Genomic DNA, 25,195 nt, shown 5'->3' with positions numbered 1-25,195 from the left:
TCAGCACAGAGCCTGAAATAGGGCTTGAACTCATGAACCATGAGATTATGACCAGAGACGTAGTTGGAAGCTTAACCGACAGAGCCACCCAGGAGCCCCTGGACCTAAACATATCTTTATAGAGGATACAATTCTACCCACTACAAGTACTGTCCCTCAGCAATTCCAGCAGAAGCCCAAAGTAGAAAGGAGATTAGCTGGAAAAGATATGTGGGTGTGGCTTTTCCTAACGGCACGAATCTCAGTAACATTCACAAGAGACTCTTTAAGTTTTAAAAACACTGCTAGGTTAAACTAAAAGGTACAGAGGCAAAACAAAATGAAAAGAAGTCTCTTGGGCCCTTAAAATTCTACTGGCAAGAAGCAGACTAAGAAAACTATGCGGCTGCAAATCTGGACTACTATTCATGGAAAAGAAAACTCACTGGTGAAACCAAAAGCCTAGAGGGAGGAAACAAGAGCCACAGAACAGCATTCCTGGGCAAAAGAACTAAGTCCTAATCAAGGAACCTCCAACATTTATCTAGACATCAGAACTGCTATGAATCCGTAACTTCTCTGTGCCTCCTGTTTTGTCCCTTTTTAAATAGTAATTCGGAGCGCCTGGGTGGCTCAGTCAGTTAAGTGTCTGACTTTGTCTCGGGTCATAACCTCACAGTTCAGGGGTTCAAGCCCCATGTCAGGCTCTGTGCTGACAGCTGGGAGCCTGGAGCCCAGAGCCCACTTCAGATTCTGTGTTTCCCTCTCTCTGCTTCTTCCCCGCTCACACTCTTGTCTCTCTCAAAAAAAAAAACAAAAAAAACAAAAAAAACCAAACCAAACACTAAATAAGAATCTCTATACCTGTTTGTATGTTGAGTGTGTGCGGGGTGAAAACTTGTCTCTTTATCAGTGTTCAAGAAATCATTCTTGAAGAACTACACCCAAGGAGCCTCATCCAAGTGTGGAGTTCAACAACCTGGATTTCAAGCTGATGCTATAGAGGGAAAAGGCTTTTGTGGATCTCGGGAAGATGTAAGTATCTTTTGCACATGGGAGGAATAGAAGTAATTTGCGACGAGAGAGTGAAATATGGCAGTTTTAAAATGTCTACAAAATTTTTAATACTCCTCCTTTCAAGGGGTGGGGTTTAATTCTCCTAACCTTGAATGTGGGCTAGATCCAGTGATTCACTTGTTACCTAAAAAATATGGCTGGAATTAGAGTGTTTGGCTTCCAAGATCAGGATATAAAATGCATTACAGTTTGTTTCCTTTTCCTTTCTCTCTCTTGGATCACTTACTCTGGTGAAGTCAGCTGTCAAGTCAGGAGGACACAGAAGGAGCCTATGCAGAGAGGTCCACGCGGTAAGAAATTAAGGCCTCCTACCAAGACCCGTGCAAGTGGCTTATCTCAGAAGCAGAACCTCTGGCTCCAGGTGAGTGTTCAGAGGCTAGCAGCCACAGCGGATATTTTGACTATAACCTTATGACTCTCTTTACTAAGCACCACTTAGGTTGCTCCCAAATTCCTGAACCTCAGAAACTGTAAGACAATACATCTGATCGATTCTGAGCAATCTGTTACACAGCAATAAAGAATATGCCCTCCTTGCCTGCTAAGAACTAGTAGAGCAAATTACCATGTGCTCGAACTAACCAGTGAGTAAATGGCAGTAATCGCTTTGGGAGAGAACCTAGTTCCTTGCTCTAGAGCTGACCCTGCATAAATGCCTGGGGGTGCCAGAGAAGCTTCTGGCTGATGAGCTGCTGATTTCCCTGTCTTGGCTGTTATTTCTGGGAAGTCAGATGTTGGCTCCACATCTCTGCAGCAGAAACAAAGAGGCTGCTCAGGGCAGACTTGGCAAGTCTAAGAGCTATTGTAAGGAGCATTTACACTGAACTCTGTTAAAAACATAAAATCTTGGGGTGCCTGGGTGGCTCAGTCAGTAGAATATCTGACTTCGGCTCAGGTCACAATCTCAGGGTTCCTGGGTTCAAGCTTCATGTCAGGCTTTGTGCTGATGGTGCAGAGGCTGCTTTGGATTCTGTCTCCCCTCCTCAAAAATAAATAAACATTAAAAAACAAAAACCCACATAAAATCTTGTCTTCTTAAAAAAGTAATAGGTAGCTAAAATGGGGGTGGGTGGGAGTGTGATGTGTGTATTTAACCCACAGATGAGGAAAAAAACCTCACAGGGTCTAGAAGGGAAGGCACATGCTAAGAGGAGACAAGAGTCTTCACCTTGTTTTCAGAGCTGTACTCTCCCTAGGTTTTCCTCCTTGTTCTGGGGTTGTCCTTCTGTCTTCTCTGCTTATCTTCCAAACTTCTAATTCATCAGGCTTGGGCTCAATTCTCTGAACTCTTCTATTTACTGTCATGACTCTTTTGGCAATTTCACCCAGTTTTATAATTTTAAATACCAGATACAAACCACATTTCCAAATTTTCCTCCACCCAAGCCTTCTGCCTACTCAACATCACCACTTGAATGAGTAATAAGTACCTCAAACTTATCATGTCCCAAACTGAACTCTTAAATCTTCTCCCCCAAATCCATTCCTCTTCGTGTTCCCCTTCTCTGCAGATGGTGACTCCATTTTTCAAGTTGCTCAGACCAAAAATCTTAGTGTCATCCTTAACTCTTTGTTTCACCTCATATCCAATGTTAGCAAATCCTATTATGCTGTCAAACTAGATCCAGAATCCAACCATTTTTCATTATCCTCATCCAACCCACTGGCATCTCTAGCTTACATTAATGCAACTGCCTCTTAAATGATTTCTCTGCTTCTGCCCTTGCCCCATACTCCTTGCAGCCCCCATTCTGTTCTCAACATAGCAGTCAGAATGATCATTTTAAGACATAAGTTAGACCATGTCATTTCTCTGCCCTAAACTTTCCAATGGGTTTCCACTGCATTCCGAATAAAAGCCTTTACAGCAGTTTACCAGGCTCTAGGTGATCTGATATGCTTCTCCCCATCCCCACACCCAGCCTACTTCTCTGTGACCTTATCTCCTACTATTCCCCTCACTTATTCTGCTCCATCCGGCCTCTTCTTGTTGGCACATTCCTGGCTCATTACCTCACTTCATTTATGTCCATTCAAATGCCTTCTCAATAAGGCCTTGTGCTGACTACACTTTTTGAAACTTTACACTCCCTAATCTCCCTTCCCTTTTTTCCCCCCATAGCATTTCCTACTGCTAGCAGTCTAATGATTTAACTTATTTTGCTTGTCTGACTTTGCCATTATTAAGCTCCGCAAGGGTAATAAACTTAACGATTTTGTTCACTATTGTACAGTCAACTACTATTCCAGTCCAACTACTGGAATAACACCTGGCAAAGTAATACACAAATGTTTGTTGAATTCATTAAATGACCCCAAGATGGGGCCCAGAAATACACTGAAAGACATACACAACCTATTAAGATTAAAAGAGAGAGAGAGAGAGCATTATACAGAATGGTTCCATTTCATTTATACAGACCTAGGTATGATATTTAAAAAGTTCACAAGATTATGCATCAAGGTGTAACTATAGCTATTTCTGGGTAATGCTGCCTTTTTCATAAAAAAAAAAAAAAACCCACCCTGATATTTCTAATTTTTTTTTTAATGTTTTATTTATTTTTGATACAGAGAGAGACAGAGCATGAGAGGGGGAGGGGTAGAGAGAGGAGACACAGAACTGGAAGCAGGCTCCAGGCTCTGAGCTAGCTGTCAGCACAGAGCCTGACGCGGGGCTCGAACCCACGAACGTGAGATCTGACCTGAGCCGAAGTCGGAGGCTTAACCGACTGAGCCACTCAGGCGCCCCCTGATATTTCTAAATTGCCAAAAAAGTTAATTCTCAAAATTTGAGTAGTGATCAGTGGTCAGAAAACTATGGTCTCAGAACCTAGGTTAATTTCAGGAGAACATATTTTTAAGGAAACAAACCTTAGAAGTAATGTGCCCTGTAAAGTAACTCAGAGACAGCTGACCAAAACACCAGGCTAAAATGTAACCATAAAAAACAAGTGTTACAGGGGTACAACACACTAAAAGACAGGTCTTAGTGTAATAAGTGCAAAGTAATGGGTAGTAATCCCTAGCAAGCCTGCAAATCCTAAAAAACACTCTTTAAAGGTCTGAAATATGACTAATTCCTTATACTTATCACAATCTGAATGAAATTTCTCCTAAAGACTATGCAATTCCCTTGTTTATTCTATACACACCACGCAACCACCTAACTGTTTTTGATCTCTTGTTATCAGGGAGATTCAAAGACAGCACTATGCTAACAAGCAGAAATGAGTTTTCCAGTCACTGAAATATAACACCTCCAGTAGCACATTAATAAATTCTGGCACAGGTCAGATTCATTTAGGGTTAGATAAGAAGGGCCAGTCTATTCAGGACCTGATTACAAGTGGATAAACTATCATTTGAAAGCTGCGGATTAGAGGACCAGAGCGCACACTTGAGGCATGCTCACCAAACATTTGCAGAATGAATGAACAATGTAGGACTTACCCTTCTTTACATTTGCAAAGAGGTTCCGCTCATGTCACTGAAAAAGCCAAAGGAAATAGATCTCCCTTCAGGGTAACTCCCTAAACTGGTGTGAGGAACACATTAATAATCCCATATAGGCTAATTAATTAATCTCTGAGATCTGATTTTTTAAATGACAAAGTCCTCTGTCTACAGTGGAATGAACAGGAGCTTAAGATGTAGCCACAGAAACCCCCAGCTGAAAACCTAATGAGCAAAATAAAAAGTTATACTCCTTCTCAAATCAACAGGACAAACCATTATGAGGAAGAATCCAAGCTTAAAATCTAATAAAAAAGAAATCTATAAAATATGAAACTGTAATGCGCTTTCAAAACACAGGTGACATATAATGACAACTATGGCAACTGAGTCATAACCATGTGGAACAATCAGGGCCGAGCTGCTAAGCAGGCAGGATGACATGACCCACAGATAACAGGCCCAACAAAGACATGTTGTGCTCCGTTTCCATTACATGAAGGGAAAGAGAAAAGAAAGTAACCTAAAAACTTTCAAGTACTACTTACTGATACATTGTTGGTATGTACGCCTTGGAAGGAAAAGTTTGTGAGCAGAAAATGCCTAATTCTTTTTTTAAAAAAGTTGGAAGGACTACAGGATACTATTAGATTTGTTTGTATATTTTTAACATATATATCCTGCCAAATACAAATATCACACTTCTGTGATATTCTGGCTTCAATATTTAACTGACTTTATAACCTCAGGCAATTTACCTAACCTCTCTGTGCCTCAGTTTCTACTGTAAAATGGAGACTCAAAGTAATTTCTCCATGGGATTACAGTGAAGAGTAAACAAAAAAATACCTGTATTGTACTCAGTCTACCACCTCCATGAACTCTTAGATACAATTACTACTACTTCATGTATTATACATACCTCTTAGAAACATGATTATAATTATCCACTCATTTGACACAAATTTATTTAGTATCCGCCATAAAACAGACTCTACTCTAAAAGCTGGGAACAGAGATGAATAAAACACCACCCCAGACCATTAGCCCCAGAAGTATCTAAAAAGGCTGTAAGAGATCTATCTGGTCCCTCAAAAGATATATGGTCCAGACCAAACTAGAGGTAACTTTATCAAACTTATAATTCTTATGTTATTTAAACTATTCCTAAGCATATGAAAACAGCAAAGTTTTCCAGGTCATTTTGTCAAACTAACAAAATCTTTATATATATGTGTGTGTGTGTGTGTGTATATATATATATATATATATATATAGTTTATTGTCAAGTTGGCTTCCATATAACACCCAGTGCTCTTCCCCATAAGTCCCTCCTTCATGTCCTTCACTGCCCTTCACCATTCCCCCTCCCCCTCCAGCCCTCAGTTCGTTTTCAGTATTCAAGATCTCTCCAGATCTGCCCCCCTCCTTCCTCCTCACTCTTTTCTCCCCTTCCCCTCCCCATGGTCCTCGGTTAAGTTTCTCCTGTCAAACTAACAAAATCTTGATACAAAAATGTAATAAAGAGAACACACAAAAAAATTTACCACCCCATTATGAAGAGATGCAAAAAAAAAACAAGGGAACAAATTTACTCTAATAATGTATTAAGAGATTAATGCTTCCTGACAAAGTAGTTTCTATTCAAAGCTCGCAGTGGGTTCAACATCAGAAAATCAGTTAGTTAATAAATTGCAATAACTGTCTAAAGATGAAAACTATAAAGTCACTTTGATAAGATCACAAAGGGCATTTAATAAAAATCACTAGTCATTACTAACTAAAAGCCCCTAATAAGTAAGGAATAAAATAAACCTTTCTTAATCTGGCGGTCATACATGAGGAACCAGAGGTATATATGCTTAACAAATAAACATGCACTCCCAGTAAAGTCAGGAATAAAAAGACAAGGATGTCTACTATTAGATGACTCTGTTGTGGTAACACAACCAATGCAAAAGATAAAAAAAATAATGAAGCATAAACAGGGGAAAAATACAATATCTGTAATGATACAATCACAAATCTAGAAAGCTCAAGGAAATAAAATGAACACTACTACACCTAATAAGAGAACTCAATTAAATACAAAGGGGATGGGTAACTAAAAGCTTTCCCGCAATAATCAGTTAAAGGGGTGCCTGGGTGGCTCAGTCAGTTAAGTGTCCAACTCTTGATTTTGGCTCAGGTCTCATGGTTATGGGATCGAGGCCTGTGTCCGGCTCAGCACTGAGTGTGGAGTGTGTTTGGAACTTTCTCTCCCTTTGTCCCTCTGCCCCACTCATGCTCGCTTACTCGCTCTCTCTCTCAAAGAAAAAAAAGTTAAAAGAGGGGAGCCTGGGTGGCTTAGTTGGTCAAGCAACCAACACTTGATTTCGGCTCAGGTCATCATCTCACAGTTGTGGGATTAAGCCCTGTGTTAGGCTCAGCACTGAGTGTGGTGCCTGCTTGGGATTCTCTCTCTCCCTCTCTCTGCCCCTCCCCAGTACGCACACACTCTAGTACGCTCTCATTCCCTCAAAATAAATAAACCTAAAAAAGTAATTTCAAAAAAGTTAAAAGAAAGTATAAAACTTTGCTGAATAACAAACATCACAACAGAACCAAATAAATTGAGACCATGAGCTGTAGACCTAGATGAGAAGTTTTAATATTATAAAAAATACCAACTGTCCCCAAGTTAATATATAAATCCAATGCACTTCCAATCAAAATCCCAATGGGATGGGAGAGAGGGTAGAGATTGACAGACTGCATCTAAAATCCATTTGAAAGGGTAAATGTAAGAGAAGCATCAGGACATTTTTGGAAAAGGGCAATAACGAAGTAGACTTTCACCAGTAGGTATCAAATCATACTATAAAGTTATAAAAGGTAAATCAGTAAGGTATAAGTGAAGGAACATAAAGATCAACGACCATAGCAGATAATCCAAAGGCAGGTGAATACGAAAATGTATATACAATAAAGGAATCATTTTAAGTCAGATGGATGATTCAATAAATTATGCTACAAATAACTAGAAACTCATATGGGGGTGGTCCTTGATTCAAAAAATGCACAAGAATAATGCTCCTACCCACTAGAGGTGTGGGCACAAAACCCAAGCCAAGCCAAGTGCCTTCCCTGGGATATCCTCTGGGATAAATGCTCTAATGTTCTTGTAAACATGGAGCCATCTTTCGTTTTAAAGAAGGACAGCTATCCAATAATGATGCCAACACAAGAAAGCAGGGGACAGAGAGACAGAAAAAACGAGACAGACATTTTAAGATGACACACTGACTAACGAGTGAGATCCATCTAAGGACTTCTAATTCACATCAGGAGTTCTCAACACTGCCCCTACATAGTGATTTAGAAATCCAAAGACACAGTTTTGCTAGTTACAATAAGTGGGGAGGCACCATTCATATTTAGTAGACAGGAACCCTGCAAGTGCTAATCACTTTGTAAGAAATGGGAGGATAGCCAGATCCAACAAACAACTGTCCTCCAACACGCACAGTCTTTGAATGCCCTGCCTTAACATTCCCTTGGGGAGAAACTGCCTGTAATTTACCGAGCCCAAACTCAACTCCATTCTACACATAAAAAATTTCATATTTGCCTTTAAAATATACTGAATTTTCAAGGAATGCAACTACTGTGAAAAATCAAAGAAAAAATTATACACTCCACCCTCCCAGAATTTTCCCAGGCACTCTTCACCATCTTTAAAAATCTTTTTTTAATGTTTTTTATTTATTTTTGATGTTTTTTATTTATTTTTGAGAGACAGAGACGGTATGAGCAGGGGAGGGTCAGAGAAAGAGGGAGACACAGACAGAATCTGAAGCAGGCTCCAGGCTCTGAGCTGTCAGCACAGAGCCCAACGCAGGGCTTGAACCCACCAACCATGAGATCATGACCTGAGCCAAAGTCGGACGCTTAACTGACTGAGCCACCCAGCACCCCACCATCTTTAAAAATCTTAACACTGGAGAGGAGTTAAGATGGGAGAGGAGTAGGGGGACCCTAAGCTTGCCTTGTTCCTTGAATACCAGTACATAAATATCAAATCATTCTGACACCCAAGGAATCGATTTGAGGACTGAGAGAGCAAAACTGCACAACTAGTGAGAGCCAAAACGGTCACACTGTAGAAGGTAGGTGCTGCAGAGAGTTGATTTGGGTGAGAAAATAACTGCAGGTGCTGGGAAGGGGAGGAGCCCTGATCACAGAGAGAGGCAAGATAGAGAAAGAGAGCGTGCACAGGGGACTTCACAAGAAAAACTCTTCCCTAAAACCAATGACTGGGAATAGGAAAGGGACTGACTTCCACAAGTTATTCTGAGCAGTGGAGCACAAAGTCTGAAGTTTTAGATGTCTCTGCCATCACCAGGATCATGCCTGGTGGGCTTAGGGGTGCTTCCATGGGGAAGGAGGGTGGAGACTCGGGAGCGGACAGCATGGTCTGAGAATCCCCTGGGTTCCATGGAGAGAAACAGCTGCCCTGCTTGGAGTGCATTTGGGAGTGGCAGCTCAGCCTCTCCAGGGACAAAAAGAACTGGTGGCATCAATATGCTGCCCTGTTCCCTAGCAGAGGAACAAAGACACGGGCTTTGTGCTTCACTTTACAATAAACTCTGAACCACCACACAGTTATGTAACCACTTTCCTGGGACAAACCATCAGATGCCAAAAATGCTAAGGCCCTCCCCCCCGAGGATCAGTGAAGGTCTGTGACTGGTGGGTCCCTAAAATTTGGAGTTTGGAGTTTTGAAAACCAACCACACCTCTGAAATAAAACACAAGAGAACTGTGCCGCCTGGCAGGCAGACACCTTTATCACAGGCACGGTGAAAGTAGGTTTCTGGCAGAAGCCGGGGACACAAGAGAGGTGGTTGTTTGCTCTTCTGTGAGGGCTTCCTGAAGAGTGGTGGGCATAAACTCCTCACTCCAGGGAGGAGACAGGGGAGCAACGCCACTCCCCTCCACATTGCCCAGCAAACTCATGGACTTCACTGAACAAAACAGCACCACCCAGTGGAAGCCACGCAACTTATACCAAGCCCCCTCCCCACCCTGCACCCTGGAGGTACACACTCCCCACTAGGGCAAATCCTCCTGATAATCAGTACAGAAGGTCCCACCCCCAGAAGACCAGCACAAACCCCTCATGTGCACCATGTCTACTGATCAGAGTGCTGCAAACCTTCAGCTCTAGGGGAAATAGGATCGAGCTTCTTCTTCTTCTTCTTCTTTTTTTTTTTGATCTCTTCTTAATACAGTCATTACTCTTAGGAGCAGAAATACAATAGGCTTTCACACAAAAAGTATGAATCACACAAAACAGTCACACAAAAAGTGATCCAGACATAACAACAAGATAGAGGAATTCATCCCAAAAGAAAGAAAAGGAAGAAGTCATGGCCAGGGCTTTAATCAATACAGATAAAAGTAAGACATCTGAACCAGAATTTAAAACAATAAGGATACTAGCTGAGCTTGAGAAAAACATAGAAGACACTAGAGAATCCTTTAATGCAGAGATAAAAGAACTAAAACATAGTCAGTCCAAAATAAAGTGCTATAATCAAGATGCAAAACTGAATGGGTGCAATGACAAGGATGACAAAGCAGAGGAACAAATCAGTGATACAGAAGATAAAATTATGGAAAATACTGAAGCTGAAAAGAAGACAGAAAGAAAGGTATTGCTTCATGAATATAGACTTAGGGAACTCAGCAACTCCTTAAAGTGTAATTACATCTGTATCATAGGAGGTCCAGAAGAAGAAAGGGAAAAAGAAGCAAAAGATTTACTTGAGCAAATTATAGCTAAAAAGTTCCCTAATCTGGTAAAGGAAACAGATATTGAAATCCACGAAGCACAGAGAACTCCCATTAAATTCAACAAAAGCCAGCCATTACTAAGACATGTGATAGTCAGATTCACAAAATACTCAGAGTAGGAAAGAATCCTGAAAGCAGCAAGGGGCGGGGGGGGGGTGTCATAAATTACAAGAGCAGACAGATCAGGTTCCCACCATACCTATCCACAGAAACTTGGAAGGCCAGAAGGGAGTGGCAGGATATAATGAACATGCTGAATGGGGAAAATATGCAGCCAAGAATATTTTATCTAGCAAGGCCGTTACTCAGAATAGAAAGAGATAAAGAGTTTCCCAGACAAACAAAAACTAAAGGATTTCATGACCACTAAACCAGCCGTGCAAGAAATATTAAAAGGGGAATCCTTGAGTGGGGTAAAAAAGATGAAAAGCAACTGAGACTAGAAAGGAACAGAGAACATCACCAGATACACCAACTTCACATGTAACACAATGGCACTAAATTTATATCTTCCAAAAATCACTCTGAATATAAATAGACTAAGCTCTATCCAAAGACATACAGTATTAGAATAGATTCAAAAACAAAAAACAAACAAACAAAAACCACAAGATCCATCTATATGCTACCTACAAGAGGCTCCTTTTGGACCTAAAGACATCTGAAGACTCCAAGTGAGGGAAAGGAGAACCATCTATCATGCTAATGAATGACAAAAGAAAGCCAGAGTGGCTATACTTTTATCACACAAACTAGATTTTAAACCAATGACTAACAAGAAATGAAGAAGGGCATTATATCACAATTAAGCAGTCTATCCCTCAAGATCTAACAATTGTAAATGTTTATGCACCCAAGTTGAAGCACTCAAATATATAAATCAATTAATAACAAACATAAACTAATTTATAATAACACAGTAATAGTAGGCACCCCACTTATAGCAATGGACCAATCCTCTAAGCAGATTAATAAGGAAACAATGGCTTTGAATGACACACTGGACTAGATGGGCTTAACAGATATATTCAGAACATTTTATCCTGAAGCAGCACAATACACATTATTTCCAAGTGCACACAGAACATTCTCCAGAAGAGATCACATCCTGGGTCATAAATCAGCCCTGAACAAGTACAAAAAGATTTAGATCATACCATGCATATGTTCATAACACTATTAAACTTGAAGTTAACCACATGAAAGAAATTGGGAAAACACAAATACAGGGAGATTAAAGAACACTCCACTAAAGATTGAATAGGTTAACCAGGAAACTAAAGAAGGAATTATAAGAATACATGCAAGCAAATGAAAATGAAAACACAATGGTTCAAACCCTCTGGGGCACATAAAAAGGCATTCCTAAGAGGGGAGTAGATTGCCATACAGATCAATGTCAAGAAGCAAGAAAAGTCTCAAATACAAAACCTAACCTTACACCTTAAAAGAGCTAGAAAAGGAACAGCAAATAGGCCTAAAGCCAGCAGAAGAGGAGAAAAGAGAAATAATAATGATTAGAGAAGAAATAAACAATATAGGAAAAAATACCAGTAGAACAGATCAATGAAACTAAGAGCTGGTTCTCTGAAAGAATTAATAACATTGATAAACCCCTTGCCATACTTATCAAAAAGAGGAAAAACCCAAATAAATAAAATCACAAAGAGGAAAGATCACGATGAATACCACAGAAACACAATTTTAGGAGAATATTATGAAAAACTACCTGCCAACAAATTGGGCAATCTGGAAGAAATGGACAAATTCCTAGAAACATACAATCTACCAAAACTGACACAGGAAGAAATAGAAAATACGAACCAGGTAAGAAACTGAATCAATAATCAAAAGTCTCCCAACAAACAAAAGTCCAGGGCCAGGTGTCTTCCCAGGGGAATTCTACCATTTAAAGAGTGAATACTTACGTATTCTTCTCAAACGGTTCCAAAAAATAGAAATGGAAGGAAAACTTTCAAACTCATTCTCTAAGGCCAGCATTACCTTGGCTACAAAACCAAACAAAAACCCGACTAAAATAAAGAAGTATAGACAAATATTCCTGATGAACATGGATGCAATAATTTACAAGATACCAGAGAATCAAATCCAACCACATTAAAAGAATTATTCACCATAATCAAGTGAAATTTATTCCTGGGCTGCAAAGATGATTCAATATTTGCAAATCAATCAATGTGATACACTACATTAATAAAGAAAGGATAAGAACGATATGAGCCTCAGGGGCGCCTGGGTGGCTAAGTTGGAAAAGTGTCCAACTTCAGCTCAGGTCATGATCTCGCGATTTATGTTCAAGCCCCACGTAAGGCTCTGTGCTGACAGCTCAGAGCCTAAAGCCTGCTTTGGATTCTGTGTCTCCCTCTCTCTCTGCCCTTCCACTGCTCGTGCTCTGTCTCTCTTGCTCTCTCCAAAATAAATAAACATTTTAAAAAAGTTAAAAAATAAAAGAACCATGTGATCTTCTCAATAGATGCAGAAAAAGTATCCATTCTTGATTTTAAAAAAAACCCTCAACAGCATAAGGATAGCTGGAACATACTTCAACATCATAAAAGCCATATTCGAAAGACCCACAGCTAATATCATCCTCAACAAGGAAAAACTGAGAGCTCTTCCTCTATCGTCAGGAATAAAACAGGGATGTCTACTCTCATCATTACTATTTAACATAGTGCTGGACGTCTTAGCCTCAGCAATTGGACAACAAAAAGAAATAAAGGGCATCCAAATCAGCAAGGAAGAAGTCAAACTTGCACCATTTGCAGATGACATGCTACTCTATGTAGAAGACCCAAAAGACTCCACCAAAAAATTGCTAGAACTAATACATCAATTCAGCAAAATCGCAGGATATGAAATCAATATACAGAAATCTGTTGCATTTCTATACACCAATAATGAAGCAGCAGAAAAAGAAATCAAGGAATTGATCCCATTTATAACTGCACCAAAAACTGTAAGATACCTAGGAATAAACCTAACCAAAGAAGTAAAAAATCTGTACTCTAAATATAGAACACTTATGAAATAGAAGAGGAAACAAAGAAATAAGGAAAAACTCCATGCTCATAGACTAGAAGAACAAACATTGTTAAAATGTCTATACTACTATACTACCCAAAGTAATCTACACATTTAATGCAATCCCTATCAAAATACCACCAGCATTTTTCACAGAGCTAGAACATCCTAAAATTCATATGGAACCAAAAAAGATCCCAAATAAGCTAAATCAATCCTGAAAAAGGAAAGCAAAGCTAGAGGTATCACAATTCTGGACTTCAGGCTATTATTACAAAGCTGTAGTCATCAAGATGGTATGGTACTGCCACAAACACAGACACTCAGATCAATGGAACACACCGGAAAACCCAGAACCGGACCCATGACTATACGGTCAACTCATCTTCAACAAAGCAGAAAAGAATATCCAATAAAAAAAGAAAGACAGTCTCTTCAACAAATGATGTTGGGAAAACTGGACAGCAACATGCAGAAGAATGAAACTGGATCACTTTCTTACACCATACACAAAAATAAATTCAAAACGGATGAAAGACCTAACTAAACGTGAGACAGGAAACCATCAGAATCCTCAAGGAGAATACGGATAGCAACCTCTTTGACCTCAGTCAGAGCAAATTCTTACTAGACACATCGCTAGAGGCAACAGAAACAAAAGCAAAAATGAACTACTGGGACTTCAACAAAATAAAATGCCTCTGCACAGCAAAAGAAACAACGAAACTAAAAGGCAACTGATGGAATGGGGAAAATATACGCAAATGAAATATCCTGATAAAGGGTTAGGATCCAAAATCTATGAAGAACTTCTCAAACTCAACACCAGTGAACAAATATTTGAAGAACAAATAATCCAGTGAAGAAATGGGCAAAAGACATGAATAAACACTTCTCCAAAGAAGACATCCAGATGGCCAACACATGAAAAAAATGTTCAACATCACTCATCAGAGAAACATAAATCAAAACCACAATGAGATACCACCTCACACCCATCAGGATGGCCTACATTAACAACTACTGCAACAACAGAAGTTGGCGAGAACGTTGAGAAAGAGGATCTCTTTTGCACTGCTGGTGGGAATGCAAACTCATGCAGCCACTCTGGAAAACAGTATGGAGGTTCCTCAAAAAATTAAAAATACAACTACCCTACGATTCAGCAACCACATTACTAAGTTATTTACCTGAAGGATACAAAAATACAGATCTGAGGGGGTGCATGCACCCATGCGTTTATAGCAGCATTATCAACAATAGCCAAGCTATGGAAAGAGCCCCAGGGCCCACTGACTGATGAATGGATAAAGTAGTACTCAGCCATCAAAAAAATATGAAATCTTGCCATTTGCAATGACATGGATAGAGCTAGAGTGTATTATGCTAAGTGAAATAAATCAGTCAGAGAAAGACAAATACTATATGATTTCACTCATGTGGAATTTAGGAAACAAAACAGATGAACATGTGGGAAGGGAAAAAAGGGAACATGGGGAGCAAACCATAAGAGACTCTTAACAACAGAGAACAAGGGCTGGTGGAGAAAGCCGGGTATGTGGTAGGCTAAATGGGTGATGGGTATTACAGAGGGCACTTGTTATGATCAGCACTGGGTATTTTACGTAAGTGATGAATCACGAAATTCTACTCATGAAACCAGTATTATACTATATGTTAACTAACTAGAATTTAAATAAAAATTTGGGAAACAAAAAGAATACTTATATTGATTATGTATTGAAATATTCTTGATATACTGGGTTATGTAACATATATTAAGAAAAGAAAAGAAAACCTTAACACCAAACCAATGGTGCTTGTGGTAGATGAGAGATCATAGTATAACACTCTTTTGCATTTCTAACTATCACTTTTTTTTTTAGTTTAATAGACATTCCCCTAGTTGAACAACCTACATACAGAACCAAAACAAATGGTCTAAGATTTCTTTTGAGTGGAAAGGAATACAGGTCTCAAGAGGCTTTATGAGCCTGCTTCATGTTTTCTAGAAATCATTTAACTAACCCTTTTCAGACTCCAGAATAGGAGAAAAATTGGTTCAACAAAACAGCAATTAGATTTCTAAATCAAACTACCTACTCTGAAGTCATCAAATCCAGACTGGATTGGGACAATTCCTCTTCTGCATTTCCTACATGCTCAAATTCACCCTGGGCAACAGAAGCCTAGTCTACTGGAAGACATGATGCAAACAGCACAACTGCCAAACTACCACGTTTGTGGAATGGGAAGTATTTTGAGGGTAGTTTGATGAAGGATGAGAAAAATAATTGCAGACAACATGGATGGTTAGGCTGGAATCATGAAATCTGTACTGACACATATGACTTTTCTCAGTGGCCTTATGGGAGTGGATAAAGTGTGCTGACCAAAGATGACCTGTAAGACTCACTGGTCTAAGTAATGATTTACTTTTCAATAAGGCCATCTATATGTTTTCCCCTAAGATGGCTGGATGGTTCATAATGGTCCCAAATTAGCATTACAAATATTTAAAATTTTGATCACAGCTGACTTTAATTTTCTATCCTTATATACTTAAAAGGTACCTATCTCATGAGCCACCTGCTTCCCAACCTTAGCCCTGATTACTAGCTTACATACCTTCTCATTTATATAATGTTCAATTCCATCAGTTTCAACAGACACCAGTGTCAATACCACTCTTGACTACCCTGCATGGAATTCAGGATTCCACAGATCCCATGGAGTCATGGGATTAAACCAAAAGCCCTCACGGTTGGTTAACCAAGATTTGTGTTTTTGTTTTTGTTTTGTTTGAGAGAAAGAAAAAGCACAAAAGAGGGAGGGAGAGGGACAGAGAGAGGGAGAGACAGAATCCCAAGCAGACTCTGCACTGCCAGCACAGAGCTCAATGTGGGGCTCAAACTCACAATACTTGAGATCACGATCTGAGCTGAGAGCAAGAGGGATGCTCAACCGACTGAGCCACACAGACACCCTAGGATTTGTTTCATTTTTAAGAGAACTCTCTTGCAGAATTATTCAATTCTCCTAAAAATGGTGGCATTCTCTTAAACTTTCCTTTCAGAAGCAGCAGTTACATAAATGAAGTGATGGATTAAATCCAAAAATGTGGGCTCTAGTCAACTTTCATTATTTTTCTGCATCTGATCATGACAAAGGGTTAGGATAGCCTTCTTTTATCCTACACATTGCCAAGCAAAATACAGTTTTAAAAGTCTGTCCTTGCCAAACTCCAAAACTATAACAACAAAACCAAACCAAAGACAAAAACCCCCAGCCCCTTGACAGTAAGCCTTCATACTGTTCCATCACCCCAGTAGGCTGGAGGTTTCAGCGCACACATACCAAATATACACGGCAAATCTCCGCACTCTTCTTTTATACCCATTATACCACCAAGTATTTTAAATACTGATACAACTCCCTAATACAATAAGCAAAGGTAAAGTATTTATCTTATTAGAAACACAAGAGACCAGCACTTAAAGTCTTCAGACTTATCGCACTCCAACTTTCATAACATGCAATATATTCATGAAACAATCTGCAGACAGTGAGTTTTAACAAAGAACACTTTTTAAAATTTGTTATTTGTATGTATTATGAAATGATCGCCACAATAAATCTTGTTCACATCCATCACCATACATAGAATATGTATCATAGTAGTATTAACTATAGCCACTCTGCTGTACACTACAACCCTACCTTATTTATTTTATAACTGGAAGTCTGTACCTTTTCACCCCCCACTTCACCCATTTTGCTCACCCCCTATTCCCCATCCCTTTCCCCCACCTTGCCCTGACAACCACTATTCTGTTCTCTGCATCTATAAGCTTGTTTGGGGGATATTTTTTAGACTCCACATATAAGTGAGATCATATATTTGTCTTTGTCTGTCTTATTTCATTTACCATAATGCCCTCAAGGTCCACCCACAGCACTACAAATGGCAAGATTTTATTCTTTTAATGGCTAATATTCCATCGCATATCTATACCATGCTTTCTTTATCCATTCGATTTTTTTAAGAGAGAGAGCACAAATACGGGAGAGGGGCAGAGGGAGAAAAAAATCTTAAGCGGTCTCCATGCTCAATATAGAGCCCAATGCAGGGATTGATCCCACAAGGCTGGTGGTTCATGACCTGAGCCCAAAGCAAGAGTCAGATGCTCAACCGATTCAGCCACCCAGGCGCCCTATCCATTTACCTACTGATGGACACTCAGGTTGCTTCTATGTCTTAACTACTGTAAATAATGCTGAAATAAACACGGGGCAAGGGGTGTGCATAGATCTTTTCAAATTAGTGTTTCACTTTCATCAGATAAATAACCAAAAGTGGAACTGCTGGATCAAATGGTAGTTCTATTTTAATTTCTTGAGGAACCTCCATATGTCTTTCATACCAGCTGCATCAATTTACATTCCCAACAGCAGTGCACGTGGGTTCATTCTCTTTTCTCCACACTCTCACCAACACTTGTGATTTCTTGTCTTTATGTAACAGCCATTCTAACAGGTATGAGGTGATATCTCATTGTGATTCTGATTTGCATTTCCCTGATGATTACTGATGCTGAATATCTTTTCATGTATCTGTTGGACATCTGTATGTCTTTTTGGGGAAAATGTCTATTCCGATTCCCTTCCCATTTTTAATCAGATTATTTGGAAGTTTTGGTGTTGAGGTATATAAGTTCTTTCTGTATTTTGGATATTACCCCTTATAATGTTGCTTCGGTTTCAATACACTTACTTTAATGGTTATTTTCTAATGGCAAAATGATTTTCCCACCTACATATTTAGTCAATGATGTTTACATGGGTAATAATATGAAGCTTTTTTTCACAGTATATTTAAAACAGTAAAAATAAGTAGGTTTCTTAAATGAAAACTTTAAATAGGAGAAAAAACTCAACTAGACAAGAATTAAATGACTAAAATATAGAAAACACTGATTGAGAGCCAAAACAGAGTTCATGACTCTCACTGAAAAAAAACAAAAGAGGTGCATTGAGGGTAGGGAGTGCTGATAGCTTGTTAAGATCAACATCTTCAGAAGATTGCTAAAACATTAACGTAAAAGAAATGTTAACCCTATGCTATAATTACTCTGAAATAATAACATGTTACTTTTTCTATTAGCTAATAAAACAGCTAATTGGGGCACCTGGCTGGCTCAGGTCAGCAAAGTATGCAACTCTCCATCTCAAGGTCAGGAGTTCAAACCCCACATTGGGTATAGAGCCTACTTAAAAAAAAAAACACAAAGGAAAAAAAAAAAAAGAAAATAGCCAATTAGCAGACCCTGGCTGTCTGACCCCAAATCCATTCTCGACTGCCTTCTCCCTTGCCACCTCCTACTACAAAGGATTCAAAAGCTAAATCCATGCTCTCCCAGTATTCTTCACAGCTGGGGATGGGGAGCATGTGACAAAGTGCCTAGTGAGTGGAATTTTCTTGGCAAGGGTGGGAGTGGGACAGCAGAAGAGATTTTCCTTTCCTGAAAAAAAAAAAGGAACAAATAAGCTGATCCCTTTTCCCTTTCTTCTTTCCTGAGGCTGTAAGGCAGTTAGCATGATAGAAAGACCAAGAGAATCAGAGATCCAACCCTAACATGGTTAGGACGAACTATTCTACTGCCACCCAGCTACAATCATCTAGTTAGGTGTTTAAAAAAAAATTCTTTTTTAAGCCATCATTAAGTCAGTTTATATACCACTAAGGTAATATGATTATCTGTAAAGGACATATAAAAAAAGGAAGGTTACATCTTTCTCCCTCTCTTCTATTAGCTAAAGGGATGATGTGATAATGGAATAGACCACAATTTCCAATGGCATAAAGAAGCAAAGCAACCAAGGAGGGCTAAATCAAGCCTAATTTGCTCAGACTGATATTTTATTAATCTGGCAAGGAATTTTTGAGCAAAAGATACTAAAATCTGACCCCTGCCTATTTGAACGCACATAGCCCAACTCCAGGGCTCTGTGAGAAGAGTGTATACAGCCTAGTGCCTAAAATTTCTAGGCATTTAATAAATGTCAGTTAGCTTCTCCTTCTCTCTGTTTGCAGACAAAATATAAGGCTGCCTAAGGGCATTCATACGGTGTTTTTAAGCATTCACACAATAGAAAGAACAAATTAGAGTAAGTCTCCGCATTCCTATTTAGCAAAAAAATCATCTTGAATTTTATTTCCATTACAGGAACCCTACAGAAGCTGTATGCATCCAGAAGGGCAGATATTATCAGGTAATAATCAGAGACACACAGCTGGTCACACGACTCTGACACACCAGCTCTCTTATTAAGTTAAAGTGGCTGCCTGCAATGCTTAGACCCAATTACTCTGGAGAAATTGGGATTATTTTAGCATCTAAATGAAAAATAATTAAATAAAAATATAATCCATGAGTCCATGCTAAAATAAACAAGTACAGTGATGACAGGGCAAGGAAAAAAGCTTTTACAGTAAATTGACATCTGTAAGAGAAATCACAGAAATAGAAGAATCATTATTTTATAGCTATTATAGTAATAATTCAGGCAAGAATTATCAATAGATTATAATTATCATTAAGTAAAAAAACTATTAGAAAGTATTCATCTAATATCCAAGTATCACTCCAAATTATTAATTACAGAGGAAAAAGGGTATAATTTTTCTTTATAATAAAAATTTGGCAGACACTGCCTGAACCAAAACGTCAAACTTAAATTACCCATGACAGGATAAGCTAACATCATGTGCCCCCTCTGTTGTGATACACTGAGAAGGATACATCATTTGTTTGGTATTCCTGTCCAAATATTTAATCTGAATGAAGAAATACTCAGACAAATCCAAATGAATAGACATCTTGGGAGGAAAAAAAACAAACAACTAAACTTGACTCAAAACTAAGGAAGGTCGGCGGGGCACCTGGGTGGCTCAGTCAGTTGAGCTTCTGACTCTTGGTTTCAGGGGAGATCATTATCTCAGTTTGTGAGTTCAAGCCCCACCTCAGGCTCTATGCTGACACCATGGAGCTTGCTTGGGATTCTCTCTCTCTCTTTCTCTGCCTTTCCTCTGCTCTTGCTTTCTTCCTCAAAATAAATAAGTATACTTAAAAAAAAAAAAAGAAAAACTAAGGGAGATCATGTGGGTTTTCCAGCTGACAGCATAAACCAGAGGCCCAGCCACCAGCTAGTGCTACCACCAGCCATGTACACAAACAGGTCTGCAGATGATTTCAGCCCTCAGGTTTTAAGTCTTCTAGCTGTGGTCCTAGATACCACACAGCATAGACAAACTATCTCCTGCTCTATCTGAATTCCTGACTCAAAGAACTGTGAGGATATGTGATTATTATCTTTCAAGTCACCAAGTTTTAGGAAAATATGTTATGCAACAACAGATAACTAAAATATACTCTAAGAAGGTACAATCTCAATTTTTCTTGATAGTACTTACCTCACATTGTTCAGGGGAACATTAAATGGGCTTATCAATGTCAAGCCTGACACAATATGCTTCCTGAATGCTAGCTGGTGTTAATATAACTTCAACTGGCACAGTTAGAACTACAATAGGGGAGTGCATGAGGTGCCTGGGAGAGCATCTCAGAAGGGTTTCTGATACAGTCCTGAGGTCAGATGAGGTTTCTTAAATTCACTAAAGGATTAATTGGGTTAAGAAAGCAGTAAAAGGGGGCACCTGGGTGGCTCAGTCAATTAAGCATCTGACTTCAGCTCAGGTCATGATCTCGCGGTTCATGGGTTTAAGCTCCATACTGCATTCTGTACTGACAGCTCAGAGCCTGGAGCCTGCTTCAGATTCTGTCTCTCTCTTTCTCTGCCCTCCCCTGCTTGCTCTCTCTCTCTCTCTCACTCTCAAAAATAAATAAACATTAAAAAAATCAAAGGAAAACAAAAAAAGAAAGCAGTAAGGTATTTCTCCCAGAGGAAACAGATTAAGCAAAGATAAAGAAGCTAGAAACAGCATGGTGTATGTAGAGAATAGTAAGTTTTATATTGGTAGATAAAAGAAAAGCAGGAAGTGGCAGGAAACAAGGCTGCAGAGGCAGAACCCCTTTGCTGACTAAAGAAAATCAGAATAAATAAAACACCTTGCGGAAACAAATATTTAGGAAGTATCCACAAGAAGGAAAAGTCTGAGAAGAGGTCAACTGAGAAAACTTGATGTTATGGAAATCAGAGAAATAGAGAATTTCAAGAGGGGGAAGAATGCTGAATTCAGTAAATTAGACCCATATAATAAAAATTTCGAAGTATCCACTGGGTCTGCTACTAGAAAATCACCAGAGATATTTGGGATTGGAGGGCCAAATTATAGTAGCACAGGAATGATGAAAGATGAGAAAGGACACAAAATAAATGCAGACTCCTCTTAGGAAATTCTATTGAAAAAGAAAGGAAATAAGACTGGGCAGTGCCTAAAGCAATGGTTCTCAATTCTGGCTACAATCAGAATAACCTCAGAAGTTTCAAAAATTACCAATGCCTGGATCTCACTTAGAATACTTGAATCAGATCCTTGGGAACAGGGATCAGGCATCTGTATTTCTTGAAATATCCTCGGTGACACTAATGAACAGCCAGTGTTGGAAACCATGCTGCTGAAATGTGTGTGTATGGGGGGCGGGGGGGGAGTAGCAAAGGGGACAAAGGGAGCAAGGAGAAGAAAACGGGTGAGACTAAATCTCAGAAGAAACAGGTACAGAACGAATCAGAAACATGGGCTGGTGGAGTTACTTTGAAAATAAAGAAAGGATACCTTATCCCAGGAGACTAGAAGGAGAAATAAATATTAAGTGCAGACATTAGACACAGGCTTTGGGGAGTTCATGTCTAAGGTCTCAATTTTCAAAATGAAGAACACAGTCAGCTGCTGAGAATCAGCCTTCCAGAGAGGAAATCTGGGGTGAAATTTGCCAAAAGATCAAACTATTTCCTGAGGGCAATGCAAATTAAAAGACTAATCAAAAGCACTGACAGTCTAATGGAGATTAAATATACTCTGCCAGTTGCAGGGGCATCAGTGGGCACACACACTCCTCCAGCATACTCAGCCACCCTCCGGGAGGAGCAAGAAAGGCAGGCCACAACATGGATCCAAAACTGGCAGTTCAGGGGGTGGGAGACAAAAGTGCATAGGAGGTAAAACTTGAAAAGAACCGTAGCTGAGTTCAACAATGCAATCCACACTAGGTAGAGCAGGTAAAGTAATCTATAAGGAGTTTAACTGGCACAGATTTATCTCTGAGTACCATGAATTCTTATAATGGTCTAAGATTTTTTTTTTTATTTTTGTCCTAGACAATCCCCTTAAATTAGATGTCCTGGATCCCACTACCGTCCTAAGAAGAAATGTGTACAACTAACTTTGAAATCTAAAAGATATAATACGAACTAATGGACAAATGGATAGATATAATAAGTACAGTAAAATATTAGTAATAGAATCTAGAAAATGTATGTATGTGTGAGGGAGCACTGGCTCTAAAACAGCCTTGTCCAACCGGACTTTCTGAGACAATGGAAATGTTCCATGATCTGTACTATAAAATATAGTTACTACCAGCTATCTGTAGCTACTGAGCCCTTGAAATGTGGCTACTGTGACTGAGGAATTTTGAGTTTTATTAACTTTTAATTAATTTAAATTGATATAACTACATGTGGCTAGTGGCTCCCATGCAGCACTAGACTTATATATCCCTGGGTTCAAGTAAATCCTGGATCTACCAATGACCCAGGTTATTTTATTTATCTGAGTCTCAGTTTATTCTTATATAAATCGAGAATAGCAATAGTATCTACTAATCCATGGGAATTAAATAAGATAGGCAGATAAAGCATTGAGCACAATCCTATGCATATGGCAAACATTTATAAAATCTGTTGATTATTCCTACGTGAGTTCAAGGGCCAGCATCAGTTTTGCTCCCCACTGTTTCTCCAGTATCTAACACAACTAGACAAGACTCTACATTTATTACCAGGAAGCTTCATATTAAGTCCATTGCTCCAGTTTGCTGAGGCCTTTTTGAATCCTAATGTCATTGAATATATTGGATATTCCTTTCAGTATCTTCTGAAGTTTTGATAAATAAATGTATCACCTATATATTAACCTGAGACATAATAATAAAATTAACCAGAGACCTATATCATTAGTTTCATCATCCTTTAATTTATTATCACTCGTTAACTGGTAATAGTTGAGTACAGACATTCAATTTAACTTCACCTTCATTCTTTCTATGTATCTCCATCTTGTCCATAAAGGTAAGAAGTATGAGTACCTTATAAAGATTAGATTATGTCAATACATCCTTTATTGAACCTACCCTTAAAGAGAACCTAAAAGAAAAAAAGCACTCACTCACCCTTCAATAGCTGGGGATCTATCAGGACGAGTACTTCCCCGTGATCTGTATCTTCGAGTCATTGGCAGTCGTGGAGGCCGACTTTGTCCCCAGAAGTCAGTATGAGTTTGGTGACCCCTCTCATTGGCTCTATTATCTTGGTCCAGTGGACTGCTACTTAGAAATGGTCTAAAATCTGGGAAAAACATTGTGTGGTCCAAATGCTCCCAGAGCTAGTGAAAAACAGAAATAAACACATTACTCATTTCAAGACCACAGGAAAGAGGAAATGGTAAGAATAAATACTGGAAAAAAAAGAGAGGAATCATTTTTAACACTCTGAAATTAAGCAGCTCCAAACTAAAGAAGAATATGTTAGGGTGCCTGGGTGGCTCAGTCAGTTAAGCATTGGACTCCTGATCTAGGCTTAAGGATCATGAACTCATGGTTCATGGGATCTAGCCCTGCATCAGGCTCTGCACAGATAGTGCAGGGCCGGCTTGGGATTCTCTCTCTTTCTCCCTCTCTCTCTACCCCTCCCTGACTACCATGCATGCTCGCTCTCTCTCTCCCTCTCAAAATAAATAAACTTTAAAAAATTAAATAAGTATATGCTTCCTCAATTCTATGGAGGGGAAAAGAGATATCTTTCAAATGGATGCATGGAGGGTGGGGCTTACATACTGAGAAACTTAAATTTCCTTCACATAGAAAACAAACCAAAAGCTGGACACCTTCCTTAACATTGAGCTCATATCCACAAGCCTCTGACCAGTTTCCCTTCTGAAGTACAAACGCAAGCCAGAGATAATCATGGACTTCTGTCCTAAGCATAATCAACCATTTAGATCAATGTTATGTTCTTGTGTTTTATCACAAATGACATCCACATTTCTACTATATAATAACCTAAGATTTAAATAAAATGGATGTATTTACACACACTTGTTTGTAAAAAAGCTTTATCATCACAGAGTGGAGGCAGAAGTCTTAAGATACTTCTCTTTGATCTAGAAGCTGCATCAGAAAGGGGCATTGTCAAAGCTGTAACAGAGCAGGGCAGAAATGTCTGGTAAGACCACTCTGTTGTACATACATTTATTTTATCACTAACAGGGTGTTGTCGGGGATATGAGCAGAGGACTGGGGGACTGGGATGTGTGTGTGTTGGGTTTGGTAAAGGAATCATTCAACGAAGAGTGAATGGAAAAAACAAACCACCATGAAAATAACTTGAATTCTGTCTACCCATACACCAGATACTTTAAGAGTTCCACAGAACACCACCACTTATTTCACTCCATCCAACCAAATACATCACCCTAGTCACAGCCTGTCTTTTTGTTTTGGTTCAAAGTTTTAAATGCAACAGAAAAACTTATTATTTAATTGTATATATAATAACAGGG

General features: G+C 39.1%; 1 protein-coding gene across 3 annotated transcripts in view; it reads right to left on the bottom strand.

Moving 5' to 3' along the window:
• Positions 1-25,195, bottom strand: part of RNF115 (ring finger protein 115) — an 80,673-nt gene that overhangs the window by 11,770 nt on the left and 43,708 nt on the right. For all 3 annotated transcript variants that reach the window (XM_029946209.1, XM_029946208.1, XM_029946207.1), the window contains exon 5: positions 23,808-24,019. In XM_029946209.1, the coding sequence (XP_029802069.1) occupies positions 23,808-24,019 (212 nt within the window). The remainder of the gene's footprint in view (positions 1-23,807; positions 24,020-25,195) is intronic.

This window comes from Suricata suricatta, chromosome 8 (genome assembly GCF_006229205.1).
Source record: "Suricata suricatta isolate VVHF042 chromosome 8, meerkat_22Aug2017_6uvM2_HiC, whole genome shotgun sequence".
In the NCBI taxonomy this organism is placed as follows: domain Eukaryota; kingdom Metazoa; phylum Chordata; class Mammalia; order Carnivora; family Herpestidae; genus Suricata; species Suricata suricatta.
The sequence above is the reverse complement of the archived record's forward strand: the minus strand, read 5'-3'. Positions and strand labels throughout refer to the sequence as shown.